The sequence below is a fragment of the Phaseolus vulgaris genome, chromosome 1 (assembly GCF_000499845.2).
Source record: "Phaseolus vulgaris cultivar G19833 chromosome 1, P. vulgaris v2.0, whole genome shotgun sequence".
Lineage (NCBI taxonomy): Eukaryota > Viridiplantae > Streptophyta > Magnoliopsida > Fabales > Fabaceae > Phaseolus > Phaseolus vulgaris.
Window position 1 is genome coordinate 14,588,381 of NC_023759.2, and position 17,901 is coordinate 14,606,281.

The window sequence follows — 17,901 nt, forward strand, 5'->3', positions numbered from 1 at the left end:
ATGATATGGCGTATGAGGAATTATTAGATTTTTGGATAAGATTGATGTTTCTAGGGCTATTTCGGTAATTAAAGATTTAACTTGTCTAGATTCGTCTAAAGCTTCAATGAAGAATGATATGTTGGATTTCAACGTGATTAAGTTTTTTGGTATTAATACTCGTATTGGCAAAGTCCTTCGTCCTCTTCCTATTAGATAGGAGTTTCCTTCTCCAGGCTGGGTTAAAATTAACATTGATGGGTCTGCTAGAGGATATTCTGGTCTTGCTACTTGTAGAGGTATTTTTCGTGGGAGTATGGGAGAGTTTATTGGTGATATCTGTGTTTCTTGAAGTTCAGACTGTTATGGTTGTTGAGTTTTATGGAGTTATACATGCTTTGGAGGAAACTCAAAAGATGGGGCTTACTAATGTATGGCTTGAATGTGATTCTGCCTTGGTTTGTGCTGCATTTACTACTGGGAATAATGTTCCGTGGATGCTTCGTAATCGATGGAATACTTATCTTAATTACTGCGGAAAAATTAGATTTAAGATACTCATATTTTTCGTGAAGGGAATGCGTGTGCTAATAAGTTGGCTAATTTAGGATTTATTCATAAAGAATCATTTCATTGCTATAATAGGCTTCCATTTAGTCTGTTCTTAGAATTATTTATGAATAGGTATAGTCTACCTATGTATCGTTTTTGTTAACATATGGATTTTGGTCCAGTCCCCCGTATTTTTTGTGTGTATTTTCTTTCTTTTTTCTTTTTTAATAATACTTTTTTCATGTGATGGCAAATGATCGTCGTTACTTGAGGTGTCAGCCTAGATGAGATGTCAAGTTGCATAGTGATGCCTAACATGAAAGCTTTTATAAAAAAAAGAGTAAAAAACCCAAGATACCGGAAATAGAAGAAAAAAATAAGAGCAAAAATAAATTATTTTGAAGAGAAGTAGAAAAGAGAAAATAGAAAAACTTGAAAAGTTAGTGTCTTTGGAGCAGTCTCGCCTCTTATTTATGGGAAAATAGGAAAGCTAAAAAAAACCATAGAAAAGAGGAAAAAGGGGATTTTGTTCTGCATGTTTGGAAAAGTCGTCGGAAAGATGACTAGAACGGTGGAAGATTACCAGAAAAGGAGGAAAGTGGAACAAGGCTTGCAACTTTCCAGAGGTTTGTTCCGATCTCAAAGGCACTAGATCCAGAACTGAATCTGAAATCAAATAGAAAACAAGTCACTGGTAAAAAACATAAGCGTTTTCGCGACGTTCTTCGTGCGATGTTCTTATGCAATGGTTCTTCTTCTATATATATATATATATACCTTGTAATCGTAATCGTTTTACAACAATCCCCCATATATTGTAAAAGATAAAAGATAGAAAGAAAGCAAAAAGGAAGGAAATCATACACTTACTAGGCCATGTTCATGCTCAATATTCGTGAGTGCTATAAAGATATCGCAAAGATCTCATGCAAGCAGTCCTACTTGACACTCATATATATAGGTGATTTCATCAAGTGTATGTTGCAAATCATACACCACCCATAAGGGATACGAAAATGATTAAAACTTTTTTAATCGTAAAACTCTTATATCTCACAATTTTAACCATAATGTTTATCCTGCCGATAATGCAGTATCTAGCACTTTCACACAGCACATGAATGGACAAATTTGATCTTAATTAAATTTTAGTGCTAGCAGAACTAAAAGTGACTTGCTTTTACCCATAAGAACCTTATTCATGGGATCTCCAATCACAAAGGTTGGGTTTCCACCACTTGTTTGTTTGCAAGTGGCTTAAGTCTCATTCCCTCGATGTTTCTAAAATCAGTTTTCTTCCTAGGGGTTTTGTCAAAGGATCTGCCAAATTCCGTTCTAACTTGACATAGTCCATAGAAATCGTTCCACTCTTTAGCAACAACTTCACCAAATTATGTCTCAATTGTATATGTCTATTCTTTCCATTGTAAGTTTTATTTTTAGTTATAGCTATTGTCAATTGGCAATCACAAGGCATTAATAAGATGGGGTTGGTTTCATTCCTAACGAAATGTTTGCTAAGAAGTTTTTCAACCACTCAGCTTCACTACCAGCAATTTCGAAAGCAACAAACTTAGATTCCATTATAGATCTTGCAATAACTGTTTACCTGGCTAATCTCCATGTAATTGCACCACCCCCAAGTGTAAACACATAACCAATAGTGGATTTTGTCTCATCTGAATCAGAGACCCAATTAGCATTAATGTATCCTTCTAGCATAGCAGGAAATTCACTATATTCAATGACATAATCCATTGTACCTCTCAAGTATTTCATGAGTCTCACAAGTGCATCCCAATGATCCTAACTAGGACATTGAGTGTACCTACTCAGTCTACCTACTGCATAAGCAATATCTGGTTTAGAAAAGCTCATTAAATGCAATAAGCTCCCAATTATCTAGGCATACTCAGCTTGAGAAATAGATTATCCTTTGTTCTTCTTTAATTTAGAGTTAGCATCATAAAGGGTGCTTACTGACTTAAATTCATAGTAACCAAACTTCTTAAGGAGTTTCTCAGTGTATTGTTCTTGGGATAGTAATATACTATCTCCTTTCCTTATGATTTTAACTCCTAGAATCATATTTAATTCACCCATATCTTTCATCTCAAACTTAGATCCAAGAAAAAGTTTTGTTTTAAAAACAATATCATCACATGTACCAAAAATTAGCATGTCATCCACATATAAACATATAATGACACATTCACCATTTTCAAATCTAGAATCTAGAATATTTACATTTATCAGTATCATTGGTAGAAAATCCTTCGCAAAGTATAACATTATTAAGTTTTTTCATGCCATTTTTTGTTTTTGTTTCAAACCATACAGAGATTTTAAAAGTTTGCGTACTTTTTCCTTTTGACATGGAACTACACATCTTTCAGGTTGAGTTATATAAATTTTCTCTTCTAGTTCACCATTCAGAAAGTTTGTTTTAACATCCATTTAGTGAATTACTAACTTATGGGTAGGTTTTAGGGCTAGCAATACACGGATAGAAGAAATCCTAGTAATTGAGGAAAAAGTATCAAAGTAAACTATGTTAGGTTTTTGAGTAAAACCTTTCACTACTAATGTTGTCTTATATTTCTCTATGGATCCATTAGGATGGTACTTCTTTTTAAAGATCCACTTACAACTAATGGGTTTTGCTTCTTTAGTCAAATCTACTGAGGTCCAAGTATTATTTTTCTTAATTGAATCAATCTCAGTCCTAATGGCCTTATCCCAATGTTTAGCATTTGGAGCACTAGTAGTTTCTAAAAATCTTATTGGATCGCTTTTAACTATATAAGTGTAAAAATTATCTCCAAATGAGGTTTCCTTTCTTTATCTTTTACTTCTTATAACATCCTTACTCATGTCATCACTAGAACTTCTCTTTAAAGGAAAAATATGTTTAAAGAACTCAACATTACATCATGTCTCTGTTTTTTACATAGTGTTATGTTTCAATTATATCACTATTAAGAACTACAAACCTTTAGAAAACACTATGTTTTGCATATCCTGAGAACATGCAATCAGATGTTTTAAAACCTATTTTCCTTTTCTTAGGATCAAGTAACATCACTTTAGCTAAACACTCACACACTCTTAGGTATTTTAGATTAGGTTGACAACATTTCCACAACTCATAGGGTGTTTTACCAGTTTTCTTATGTGGTATCCTATTTTGCAAAAAACACACGGTAAGCAGAGATTCGCCCTAAAGATTATCAGGAGCATTAGAACTAATAGGCATGGCATTCATCATTTCTTTAAGAGTCCTATTTTTCCTTTCAACTACTCCATTAGATTTAGGTGAATATGGTGGAGTTACTTCATGAATAATACCTTCTTTAACATAAAAATCATTGAAAAATGGTATTCTTAACTCGACAAGATCAATATGAATTAAACCAAGAAGTTTAGTTTGACGTTTTGCAAAATACATGTTTTCATTGTTATTTTAGATCCTACACATATATCACATTTACTACTTTGCTTGTCATGCAAGTTGATTAATCCTAGTCGTTGCAATATCATAACATACGAATAATTCACATGTCCTAATCTAACATGCCACACATCATACGAATAAATAATATAAGCAGAAGACCTAGATTCATTAATAACTTCATACATGTTCAATACAAAAAGACCTTAATCACAATATCCCTTCCCCATAAAAACATTATTTTTGGTCATAACAATCTTGTTAGATTCAAATGACACTTTAACCCAAACTTTTCCTAACAATGCTACAAAGATCAAATTAACTTTGATCGATGACACATGTAGCGCAACAGTCAAAGCCAGAGTTTTACCATATGTGAGCTTTAGAAGAACCTTTCCTTTTCCTAGGACATGAGTTGTCTTGGAATCATCGAGATAAACTTGTTTTTCTCCATCCCCTACACTTGTGTAGGAGGTAACACATTTCTGTTTGCACAGATGTGTCTAGTAACTCTAGAGTCTACCACCCATTTACTCACATTGGTCACAAGATTTACTTATGAAACGACTACAATAATAGTATCTTTCCCTTCGGCTATATTTTCCTTAGGAGGATTGTAATTTTTGGCCCTATGTCAGCACTAAGGTGCATGATGACCTGACTTTCCACAAACAAAGCATTTTCTCTTTTTCTTGAAGGTGGGTTAGTTCCATTGGGACGAGAAAATTTATTATTATATTTCTTTTTGTGATCAAATTTTTTCTCATATATTTTTGGAGATGTTTGTCTTCTACCATGTTTTGCCTTGGCAAACAAGGCTTTGGCCCTTGCAGCTACACAGTTCTTTCTGTTGATGTCTTCAATGATGATGTGGGTGATAAGATCTGGTAGTGACATTTGTTTGTGTCTATGCTTCAGTTGTTGCTTGTAGTCAATCCAAGATTGAGGAAGCTTTTTTATCAGCAATTCGAACATGAATTCATCCAGCAAGGCTATGCTCTCTACTTTGATATCTTCAAGCAACTTGTGGTATTCGTTTATTTGAATTTTGATGTCCTTGTTTTCAATCATCTTCCAACGATAATAATTTCTGATCACGAACCTTTGTCTAACGATTTCTTCAATAGTGTATTTGAGGATAAGGGAATCCCAAATATCTTTTACTTCCTCATAAAAGCAATAAACACTGAAAAAAATCGTTTGATAATATACTAAGGTGTGGCGACATACCTTATTTGCATGGGTCCAGAGATCAATTTTTTCGTAGGCGTGCTTGAGTCAGGATTAGAAGTCGTAAGTTCAAAAACGACTTCGTACATCACATTCTTGCCAACGTCGGAAATTCTGACCGATGAAGACCTCAATTTTCAAGATGTCCATAAATGGTTTCGCAAAAATTGTTTGAGTTGTGGAAACAACGTTTAACGTCTCTAGTGTAGAATTGTTGTTGTTTAGGTTGTCAGTCATAAGTCCTTACGATTATAGTAAATTAAAGCTTTAAACACGAACAATATTGATTTTCTAAGGCGTAGGTGATCATTGTCCGTAAGAAATTATCCGCGATATATTGTGCAAGTCCCCCAAGATACAATAATAATTTCTCGAATAATATTGAGGATATCAGAACTAGCAAGCAACTCTCTTAAAGAGTAAAAAATCCCAGGATACTAGAAATAGAAGAAAATAGAATAGTCAAAATAAATTATATTTTAGAGAGAAGTGAAAAAGAGAAACTATAAAAACTTGAAAAATTGATGTCTTTAAAACAGTCTCGTGCCTCTTATTTACAGGCAAAAAGGAAAGCTAAAAAAATTACAAAAAAAAAGGAAAAAAGAGAAGTTGTTCTGCAGGTTCGGAAAAGTTGTCAGAAAGACTGTCAAAAATGATGGAAGACTGTCGAAAAAGAAGGATATCATCGCAAGTAATAAATGAATAGAAGTTCAAGTATTTAATTATTTAATTTGAGAGATAATAAATTATAGGGTTTTAGAATTTGGAAACAAAAATAAAGGTATCATTTTAAAGGACAAAAAGACTAATAAAAAAAGATTGAGATGTAAGGCTATAAAAGAAGAGAGAAAATTATAACGAAAGGAATTCAAATAAAAATTGTAATATAGAGAGGATGTAAAGGTATAAAAAAGAGATGTTTAAGATGGATTTTGTTATATTTTATTACAAAATAATCATTAAATAAAAATAAATTTTGAAATAAAAAATAATTAAATTTATATTAATTAAATTAGATACTAATATTAGATTATAATGTACAAACTAAAAAAACTAAAAAAATTACTGATATATAAATTTATTTTTTATTATTAATAAATAATTTTAAATATATATTTAATTAACTAAAATTTTAGCTATTAACTTTAAAATCTAGTTAATTAGTAACTAAAAATCCTGATAATTAATTAGATACCAATTTATAAATTAATTTAAATATTAATATAATAATTTATTTTTTTTATCTCTAAACTTAATTTTTTTTATGATTATCTATAGTGTTGAATGCAATTCAATCTTCCTCAATCCAATAATTTCAATTACACAATTAAATCAATGATTCACGAACTTGATTTAAACTCAATTTCGTGGTGAGAAAATAACAAGATTATTTGAGAAATATCCCAATTTGTTTAGTAAAATTTGTTATAAAAATCAGCGTTAAGGTAGGGAACTTTTATATATAGATATCTTTTGTTTTTTAACATATTTCTGGACACAATATTACTCTATTACAAAATTTAATTGATAGGTAAAATGTATGATACAAATGATTAGTAACATTGTAAATAAATGATGGTGAAATAATAAAATATGCTATTAATTCTTTTATTTTTAATAAAAAAATCAACTATTATAAATTGACAGGACATATAATTAGCGACACCGAACTTGTAATATATGATTTGGTATAAATGATCCTACTTATAAAAATAAAAAATAAGGATGCTGGATAAACTTTTCAATTACAAAAAAAATAGTTTTGAAATTCAATTCATTGTACCAAAAAAACTACCCAATTCCAATTATTTTGAATTCAATTCATTTTTCTACTAAATAGATTTTTAAGAGACTGTTTTATTCAAGTTGGTTTGGTTTTCATTATATAATATATCAATCAAATACTATAAAAAAATTATTAAATAGAAATTAATCTTAAAAATAAAAAATAATTAATTATGATATTAATTAAATTAAATACTATTTTAGAAATTAAATAAAATTATTAGTTGTTAATTAAATTTTGATAGTTAATTAAATACTAATTTAAAAACTAATTTTATTAATAATAAAAACTACTTTACCTAGCAATAACTTTTTAGTCTCAACAATAAAATTTAATTTAATCAAATTAGTAACTAATTATTTTTTTTAATATTGTTTCAATAGTGAAATATATAATTTAGATAGCTTTTTTTAATCATAATTTTTTAAAATATCTTTACTGAAAAATTATAAAATATTTATACATTTTATAATGAAAAAATTCAAATAAAAAGATGGGTTATAAATTTTATTTGTGTAAGTGTTATTCGTAATTTTAAATTTTTTCGTATTTATAAATAATTTACATAATTTTACAGTTAAATTTTTTAATACAAATATTCACCACTATAATATTTTGATAAACATAAATAATTATGCCATAAAAAATGTTCAAGAAATATATTTGTATATAATTATTAGTCATTAATTAACTTTTTAAGCTTATATCCTTTGTCCCAGCTCCCTACCCCTTGTATTAAGGGTGACATGATTGTTGTCCGGATTGATGAGGCAGATTACTTGGCTGGTCTTGAGGATTGCAAAACCCATCTTCATGGTCGGGTTATTCTATCTAAGGGGGATAAACCTCTCACACACCTGGATTTAACTAAAAAGTTGCAGCTGGTGTGGAAAACTCTTGGACCATGGAAAGCAATTCCTCTTGGAAAGGGTTTCTATGAGTTTGAGTTCGCTTCTATAGAGGACATGCGATGGGCTCTCGGGATGGGTTCCCTGAAGTTATCTCCTGGTTTATTGAGACTGTTTGCCTGGACAAAAGACTTTGTCCCAGCTACCATGAGGAGTACCAAAGCTCAGACCTGGGTTAGAATTTACCATTTGCCTTTGGAGTATTGGAAACCAAGGACAATATTTTCCATCGTCAGAGGCCTTGGTACTCCTTTGTCTTTGGATGAGCATACTATGAGAAAGAATAGGGGTATGTTTGCTAGAGTGCTGGTGGATATTGATATGTTGTCCCCTCTTCCTGATCATCTCTTGGTTGAACGTCCAGACTTTGCTTTTGTAGCTGGTGTGGAATATGAATGGCTCCCTCCATTTTGCTCTCATTGTAAGATGATTGGGCACGAGCTTGCTCAATGTCGGGTGATCCATGACCAGGGTCGTGTTCCTGGGCCTCAACATAAACCTTCTCAGAAGACACCTTCTGATGAACAGGAACAAGGGAGGACCACGATTCCAAACCAACGTAAAGAATATCGGAAAAAAGATCTGCAGACGAAGCTCTTAGAAGGTCCCATTGTTAATTTGAAAGTTGATGCTACTGGTGGGGTTAATGTAGGGTCACCCTTGGGTCACCTTGCTGATAAAACAAATGGACGGGAGGATGATTTTGCAGATATGCCTCCTCTTGAGGATGCTTCAGATCATGATAGGTCCTCACCCAAGCAGGGGTTGTCCACTCCCACTTTGGACTCACTTGCTGTTATGCAAGCTAAGGACTCAGAGTCACATTCAACGACTCTTATTGATGGTCATCATGTGGAGGCCTCTGCTCCTGTGATTGTACCATCTCCGTTGCGTACTACCTCTCCTCAGAAGGCTAAATCACATGCAGATACTAATCCTAATGTGGAGGTCTCTGCTATTGTGACTGTACCATCTCAGTCGCCTCATACCTCCCCTCAGAAGGCTAAATGTATTGGGGATGTTAAAGCAATATCGTTGGTCCTTCAAAATCACTTTTCCTCTCTTGATGGTTTGGAAACTACAGATGTGGGAGGTGATTCTCATATTGGAGTGTCAACTATTCCGCCTACCACTGTTGGAATTAATTCTGATCATATTGAAAATCAGGTTGTTTCAAAATTTTGGGCTGACTCTAATGACATGGAGGATGATGACAGTGATAATGGGGAGGAAACAGTTCGCACTAAAAGAAATCCAGGGAGACCACCTAAGGGGACTGGTAAATCCAGGAAAACTGCTAAGGCAGTTCTCTCTACAACGTTGCAATGAAGGTCTCTTCATTTTTTTGAAATGTCAGAGGATTGGGAAACCACAAAACTGTGGAGATGTTGCTTAGTTTACTTAATCTACATAAACCTCTCCTGGTTTTTCTTGCGGAACCCATGATGTCGTACACTAATGCTTTCGATGTCCTTTTCAAATCTGTTAATATGCATTTGGTGGCTACGTCTCCTATTGTTAATAAAGTTGCTAAGCTTTGGTGTTTGTCGGTTCCTAATCTTGTCCAAAATTTCTTGGTTCATGATCAATTTATCTCTGTAACTTGTCTTCTACAGGATAAAAGTTTTAGCTTTGCAGGTGTTTATGGTGCTAACACATACTTGTCTAGACGATTTTTGTGGAGGGATCTTAGTTTCTTTACAGGGCCTTGGTGTATTCTGGGAGATTTTAATGTTGTGCTCTCGGCGGATGACTGTAAAGGGGGGGTGGCTCCTAATCAGGTTTCTTGTAATGAATTCCTGGACTGGATTAATACTAATGACCTTTCTTGTATGCCTTTTACTAGGTCTTGTTATACTTGGTGTAACGGAAGGAGAGGGTTGCATAGAATTCATAGAAGACTGGATAGGGCTTTATGTAATGGAGTGTGTCTGGATGAATGGGATTCTTGTACTTTTCAGGTTCTTGTTAAAAATTGTTCTGATCATTCCCCTATTCTTGCTAGTCTTGCTAGTAATTCTTTGCGGAAGGTTAGCACTTTTCGTTTCTTTTCTATGTGGCTTCAGGACACTTCGTGTATGAAGCTTATTCATGATTCTTTGGCTAATAAGGTTGTTGGTTGTCCTATGTTTATCTTGCAACATAAGTTAAAAAGGTTGAAACTTGAGCTCCGAGACTGGAATAAAAATTATTTTGGTAATGTTCACAATGCAGTTCTTTTTAAGCAGGGTATCCTCCTTGGTATTCAAAAAAACTTAGAGACTGCTAGTTTGTCTGATAGTGATGGGCTTCTTTGTCAAGAAAAGATTGCTAAGGAGGAGCTTGATCATGCTCTTCACTGTCAATATTTGTTTTGGAAAGAAAGGGCTAAAATGTTATGGTTCAAGGATGGAGATCGTAATACCGCTTTTTTCCATGCTGTGGTCAAAAGGAGAAATAATTCTAGTGGGATTCATCGTCTACGGATTGATAATGAGGTTACGGAGGATCCTAAAATCATTGAGGATCATATTTTGGACTTTTATAAAAATCTTTATGCTGAGTCTATTTCTAATGTTCTGGATACTGATAATATGGAAGATTTTATTGGTACTTATATTCCTGCGATGGTTTCCTCTGAGGAGAATATGATGTTGATTAAATGTCCTGATTTTTCTGAAATCAAGAATGCTGTTTTTAATCTTAACGGTAATAGTGCTCCTGGTCCTGATGGTTTTGGTGGTGTTTTCTATCATTCTTGCTGGGAAATTATTGGGACAGATGTTTGTAATGCTGTTCAACAGTTCTTTAAACAAAATTGGGTTCTCCTTGGAATGAACAGTAATGTGGTATCTCTTATTCCTAAGATTCAGGGTGCTGATTCCATTAAAGATTACAGGCCAATTGCTGTTCCTAATTTCAAATTTAAAATTATTTCCAAGATACTGGCGGATAGGCTTGCTCTTGTGGCTGCTAGAATCATTTCTCCTAATCAATATGGGTTTGTGCAGGGTAGACAGATACAGGATTGCATTGGTATTGCTTCTGAAGCTATTAACATGCTTTCTAAAAAGGTTAGAGGAGGTAATGTGGCTTACAAAGTTGATATTCATAAGGCTTTTGACACTCTGAGTTGGAAGTTCTTATTATTAGTTTTGAAACGCTTTGGTTTTCACCCCTCGTTTGTCAGTTGGATTAGTACAATTCTTCGTTCAGCTATGCTTTCTATCGGAATAAGTGGTAATTTGGTGGGTTTTTTTCCCTGCAGTCGAGGTGTAAGACAAGGTGATCCATTATCTCCTTTACTTTTCTGTCTTACAGAGGAAGTTCTTAGTAGAGGTATCTCTAAGCTTGTGAATGATAAGAAGATTTTAAATATGGCTAGTCCGAAAGGTTATCTCACTCCCTCTCATATTTTGTATGCTGATGACATTTTTATTTTTTGTAGGGGGGATATTAAGTCTCTTCGAAATTTGAGTACTTTTCTTAAAACATATGGTGATTTTTCTGGTCAATATATTAATAACTCTAAAAGTAGTTTCTTCACCATGGATAATTCTCCAAGATTTGTCACCAAAATTCAAAATATTCTTTCTTGTAGTCATGGTTGTTTGCCTTTCAATTATTTAGGAGTGCCTATCTTTGTTGGTGCTCCAAAGTGTCGGTTTCTTCAACCTTTGGCTGATAAAGTCAAATTGAAGCTAGCATCTTGGAAAGGTCAATCTCTTAGCATGATGGGTCGGATCCAGCTGGTCAATACAGTGATTACTGGATTTCTAGCTTATAGTTTTAATATGTATAAATGATCTGTTTCACTTATTAAGCAAGTTGAGCAGTGGTGTCGGAATTTTATTTGGACTGGTGATATTATGAAAAAATGTATCGCTACCGTTAATTGGGCGAAAATTTGTTCACCTCTTGAGGATGGAGGCTTGAATATTATTAATCTTCATCATGAAAATAATGCATATCTTCTTAAGCTTGCTTGGAACTTTGCTTATAGCAACAAACCTTGGTCTTTACTCTTGAAAGCCAGAGTTCTTAAATCAAAATACGAGTTTAGAATGGTTTATAGATCCTCCTCTCTTTGGCTTGGAATTAAGCAATTTTATTCTATCATACTTGATTATACTTCTTGGACTGTTGGTACAGGTTCTTTTATTAATTTCTGGAATGATAAATGGTGTTCTACTACTTCTTTAGCAAATATTGCAGGGTTATCTGATGGGGCTAGCATTCCAGATACAGTCTCTCAATTTTGGTCAGGTTATGATTGGAATATTCCCTTATCTTTACAGCAGATGCCGCAGTTTTTTAATCATATCATGGTTAGAGAGGAACAAGATATTCCTAATTGGACTCTAGAGGAGTTTGGTTGTTTCACTATTAAATCGGCTAGGACTTTTTTCTTAGAACCAGGAGTTCCATGTGATTGGGGTAAGTTCATTTGGTCTTCATCTATTCTGCCTTCCAAAACTCTAGTACTCTGGAAAACTTTTCATGGGCGACTTCCTACGGATCAACATATTCAGAATAAGAGTTTGCATATATGTTCTATGTGTACGCTTTGTGAAAAGCATGAAGAATCTATTCAACATCTATTTTTTGAATGTTCTACTGCATTACATATTTGGAGTTGGGTTCGACAGATTTTTCTTACTTATCATTTCTCTAATAAGGATGATTTTCTTTCTTTTATTAAGAGTGATGGTAGTCCTTTGGTTAAATTGATTAAGCTTGCTGTGACAACCTTTTCTATATGGATGATATGGCGTATGAGGAATTATGCTAGATTTCAGGAAAAGATTGAAGTTTCTAAGGCTATTTCGGTAATTAAAGATTTAACTTGTCTAGTGGGAAATTCGTCTAAAGCTTCAATGAAGAATGATATGTTGGATTTCAACGTGATTAAGTTTTTTGGTATTAAGACTTGTAGTGGGAAAGTTCTTCGTCCTCTTCCTGTTAGATGGGAATTTCCTTCACCAGGTTGGGTTAAAATTAACACGGATGGGGCTGCTAGGGGGTATCCTGGTCTTGCTTCTTGTAAAGGTATTTTTCGTGGGAGTATGGGAGAATTTATTGGTGCTTTTTCAGGGTTTCTTGAAGTTCAGACTGCTTTGGTTGCTGAGTTTTATGGAGTTATACATGCTATGGAGGAAGCTCAAAAGATGGGACTTACTAATGTTTGGCTTGAATGTGATTCGATCTTGGTTTGTGCTGCGTTTACTGCTAGGACTAATGTTCCGTGGATGCTTCGTAATTGATGGAATTCTTATCTTAATTACTGTGGGACAATCAGGTTTAGGGTTACTCATATTTTTCGGGAGGGGAATGCATCTGCTGATAAGTTGGCTAATTTAGGGTTCATTCATAGAGAATCATTTCATTGGTATAATAGACTTCCTCTAGTCTGTTCTTAGAATTCTTTATGAATAGGTATAGTCTACCTATGTATCGTTTTTGTTAACATGTGGGTTTTGGTCTAGTCCCCCCATATTTTTGTATTTTCTTTCTTTTTCTTTTTTTTAATAATACTTTTTTCATGTGATGGCAGATGATTGTTGTTACTTGAGGTGTCAGCCTTGCTGAGATGTCAAGTTGCATTGTGATGCCTAACATGAGAACTTTTATAAAAAAAAAATTATATTTAAATATAAATATAATAAATGATTTGATTTAGTTCCATTATTGACTTTTAATTTAAAATTCGAACTAAATCGTTCTATTAAGAAAAAAATCAATCAAAAAATTCAAAAGAAGGTTTTTGATGTATTTTTATTTTTAATTAGTTTTTATTTTTTAAAAAATTGATCCGATTTTTAATGTCCCTCGTCATTAATAATTTCACCACTTCAATAAAATTTATTATAATTATAATAATATTTTTTTAGTAAGTTTCCTAAGTTGAATAGATATGTGATCCTGCCTGTTGACCAAGACGCAAGAGCCTTGCCTCGTCGAACCTGGATCGACTTTGCGCTGTGTTAACTTCCGTCCTTCGCTCTGATTCACCTAAAGAACTTGCAAAAAGACAGAACGGCGCCGCTGCGGCCGATCACGCTCCGACGCCCAAGTCAGCGACTGAACCACCAAATACTAAGAGAAAAACTTAAGAACTCTCAGGAACCGTGCAAAATTCTCTCTCAGCGTACTCAAGTTCTCACAAGCGTAAAGAGGTAATCTAAACGCGTGTACCTCAGAAGTTCGTTAGAATCTCTTATATACCTGTGCACTTTCTCTCTCCTGACAGTTACACATCTGGACACATGGCTCGTATCCAGCTGTACACGTGTCACCATCTGGAGCATCCTTGACTTGGGCGCCACTTCTTACTCTTCAGGCTTTTTGGCTAAGTTACTTACGCAAGAAACAACTCAGCGCATAACTGCCTTGGAGCGTGATCTCTTCTGCGTGGCGAGTACGGGTGCCTTCGTACACACCTTCCCTGTGGTCTTGCCGGCCGCCTTCATGATCTACTTCAGTTGCTTCAGCGTGCATGCTCGGGTAAGCTGTTCCCCGACCTTAACCTCTGGCTAGCTAGGGAATGACTACCCGACGGCTTCATCCTCTGCTTTGAAAGCCTGGAACAAGCTTCACTGATCCTTCGGCGATGTCCTCCTTTCGGCGATCTCTGATCATTTGGTCGCCTGGGTTCGCATCCGGCGACTTCATCATAAACCTGTTGACCGCCGGTTTAGGTATGCTAGAGATCGGAGCACGCCAACTTAAGGACTGGCGACTACACGAGCCCCCCGACCTCCTTCCCTTCTGCCAACCATGAGCCCTGATCAACACGCCTACATAATAGCTCGCTGCCACGTCATCACCTCCGACTACCTGGGCGGTACACAAGCCCCCCAGTGTTAAGCGAAGACTTGTCCAGCGAAAAAACTAAGTGGTCACGTCACTGTCGATCTACGTGGCACTGGCGCAGAATTCCAAACGTTCGTACCTTCTGCTTTTCTGACGCTCCACCAAACACCTTTTCCAATTGCTCGACACGTGACTTCATCAACGGTCATCTTCAGTTGTCGTTTGCGCTTCCAAAAATCGTTTGAAAAACCCTTAAACCCTTTTCATTTTTACTGTTTCATCATCTTTCTGCCTTCGAAACGCTCTGAGTCTTCTCTGCGAACCCACGACGCTCTTCGACTCTCTCAATCCCCAACTCCCTTCAACACTTATCTGATCATCGAAAGGTATCTCTTTTACTTCCTCTGTTGATATTTGCTACATTTTAACCGATTCGCATCATCCATTAACTGTCTGGTGCATACGCTGTGGGTTGTTTCTTCTTCTTCTCCCTTTTCGTAACTTAGGGCTTCGTCTTCCATTGCTTTCATCACAACGAACTTTCGTTCGTTCGTTTTTCATCCTTTGTCCACAATCGAGTCGACCTCCACAACCTTCGCTCATCTTTCTTTTCCTTTTTCCTTTGCAGTTCCCGCGATGGCTCGTACAAAGACCACCGTGAATCCTCCTCCTTCGTCGCGAAACCTTCCATCCCAAGCGCATAACCCACCGCGAGCACCTGGTGCTCCCTCTTCCCAGGCTGAGAGGCCTGCAACCTCTCGCCCCAACCTTGCTCAGGCAACTCCACCAGTCGCCGGAGGAGCCTCCATCCCCACTCCAGACTACAAGAAGCTATACCCATGGGCCACCTCAACTTTGCTGAAGGAGACTTCTTTAGTAAACTCTGCTCTGGCGGTGCTTGGGTTGAAGAAAGGGGACAAACCCAACCTCTCGTTCCACAAGGAGCATGATGACAAACTGATGGTGTTGTCTTGCCCCCCTGACGTGCCAGTCTGCGCGGATGACAAGGGGAACAACGACGAGTTGTTCTGCTTCGTGTATACTACTCTCTTCAAGAAGGTGAAACTCAGGCTTCCCTTCACCCGTTTCGAACGGGAATTATTGACCGAGCTCGACATCGGGCATTCGTGCGGGCATTTCAGATTATGTGTGCGCACTTGGGACTACTGGCCTCGGTAGATGTCTTCCTTTTCCTGTTCGAGGCCAAGAATCCTGGAGATCACCTTTGGGTGAGCCTGAACGGAATTGCTGGGAGGTCGATCCTTTCTATCTTCCAGCAATCTTACAAAGATTGGAAAGGAAAGTTCGTCCAAGTGCGCCAAAATGACCGAGACCCTTCGCTGCTCGATGGCTTTCCCTTGTACTGGGTAAACAAGGGAAATAAGGACTCCAAGGGAAGCTTCAGAAGGCCAAGAAGCCCTGACAACATGGGCGAGTTGGACAAGGATCTATGCCTCTTCTGGAAAAGCATGGCAGCCACTAATATTACCTTTCCCACCTCTGCAATAATCACCTTCGAGTTCCTCGAGAGCCAACTCGAAGCTCACATAGGTTAGCACTTACTTCGACCTTTAGGTTTCATCTTGTGCTGCATCTCTGTTACCTGTTATTGGGCGTCCTGCTGGTCGCACACTAGATCTGGTTCTTATTTCCTGCGCCATTTGTTTGTCTCGTTTGCACATGTACTCATATATTTTACTTTTGTCTTTGAGCTTACTTGTATACTTTTGCACTGTGCAGATCTCATGCTGGGCAAAGGCAAGTTGGCAGAATTGAGGGCGCTCGCCCGAACCCACAAACTGGCTTCGGGTTCCCAAACTGTGCCCAACTCGGTGGTGGAGATCGCCGCTGCTCAGGGCAGATCGCCCCCTCAAGGCCCGACCCCTCCAGAAGCACTGCCCGCTCCTCAACGAAAGAAACTCATCTTGAGGAAACCAAAGAGGAAAACTCCTCAAGTGGTCCAAGAAGATGAAGAAGAGGACGACGAGGCAACTGAGGATGGCCTCATCACCAAAAGGAGAAGGGTGGCACCTTCTTCACCACCTGCTCCACCTGCTCTTCCAACACCAACACCGCCTTCTCCCCCAGCTCCAACACCGCCAGTCCAAGCAGTACCTTTAGCGGCTGCACTTCCTGCGGTTGAGGCTAACGAGCCCAACTTCATGGAGAACCCTCCGAGCGCCTCCACACCATTCGTATCCGCTGGAAAGGGTCCTCCTTCAACCACCTCAATCGCTGAAGCTGCACCAGGTGGGGACGAAGGCGCTCATAACTCGCCAATAATCATCACCGAGTCCCCCACGTCACCACCACGCCAAGAAGCCCAACCTCAACAACCAATCCAAGAGGGTGGTGGTGAGAGTCAGCACTAGGCTCTTCCAGCGCCTCCACCAACAGCGGTTGCAAGCCTTCCCCTCGCGGTTAAAGGGATCTGGGGACCCTTCACGGCTAAGCTCAAAATGATGGCAGAGGACCTCCCCTCCATCATAACAAAAGCTGTGGAGAGCTCCAGCAAAAAACTTCAGGACGATATCTCCGTGCTCCAAGAGGAGAATCGCTTGATAAGGATCGAGGCGGAGAAGCTGTCTTGCAACCTGATGATGGCGGAAATCGAACACTCGAGGGTGGAGGACGCCATGAGCACCGAGCTGAGGGTTGCGTGTAAGGAGGCCACCGATCTGCGCCAGAAGTTGCACCTCCTAGCTCAAGAGAAAATTGAGCTAGAGATCAAGCTGGTTCCCTACCGTCTCAAGGTGACTGACCTGGAGGCATCAATCAAAGCGGATGCAGCCAAGGTAGAGAACCTTGAGAAGAGGTCAGTCGATCGGGAGGTTCTCTTAGGAAAAGTTGAAAAGGAGAGGAAAGAGGCCGTGGCTGAGCTCGCCGAAGCCAGAGAGGAGAATGCAAAGATCGCTGCAGAGCTGGCCCAGGCACGGGAGGAAAACAAGAAGGTTGCTGAAGACCTCGCTCAGACTCGCGGGGAAACTGAAGAACTGAAGAAGCGAGCTGACAAGCTGAAGCAGCAAACCGAGGGGCTCAAGCAACAAAACGAAGAGCTTGAGCTGAGCTCCGCCCAAGTCCTCGCCGCTGGGTTTGACGCCGCCCTGGAGCAATTTGCCTGCCAATACCCCGAGCTCGACCTCTCCATGATATCAATATGCAACGAAGTAGTGGATGGGAAGATCGTTCCCTCTGAAGATTAG

The 17,901-nt window shown here is 37.5% G+C and overlaps 1 protein-coding gene across 1 annotated transcript; it reads left to right on the top strand.

Moving 5' to 3' along the window:
- Positions 1–17,160: 17,160 nt before the first annotated feature.
- On the top strand, positions 17,161–17,901 carry LOC137815562 (uncharacterized). Its single transcript, XM_068618677.1, has one exon. The coding sequence runs from the start codon at positions 17,161–17,163 to the stop codon at positions 17,899–17,901; it is 741 nt and encodes a 246-aa protein (XP_068474778.1).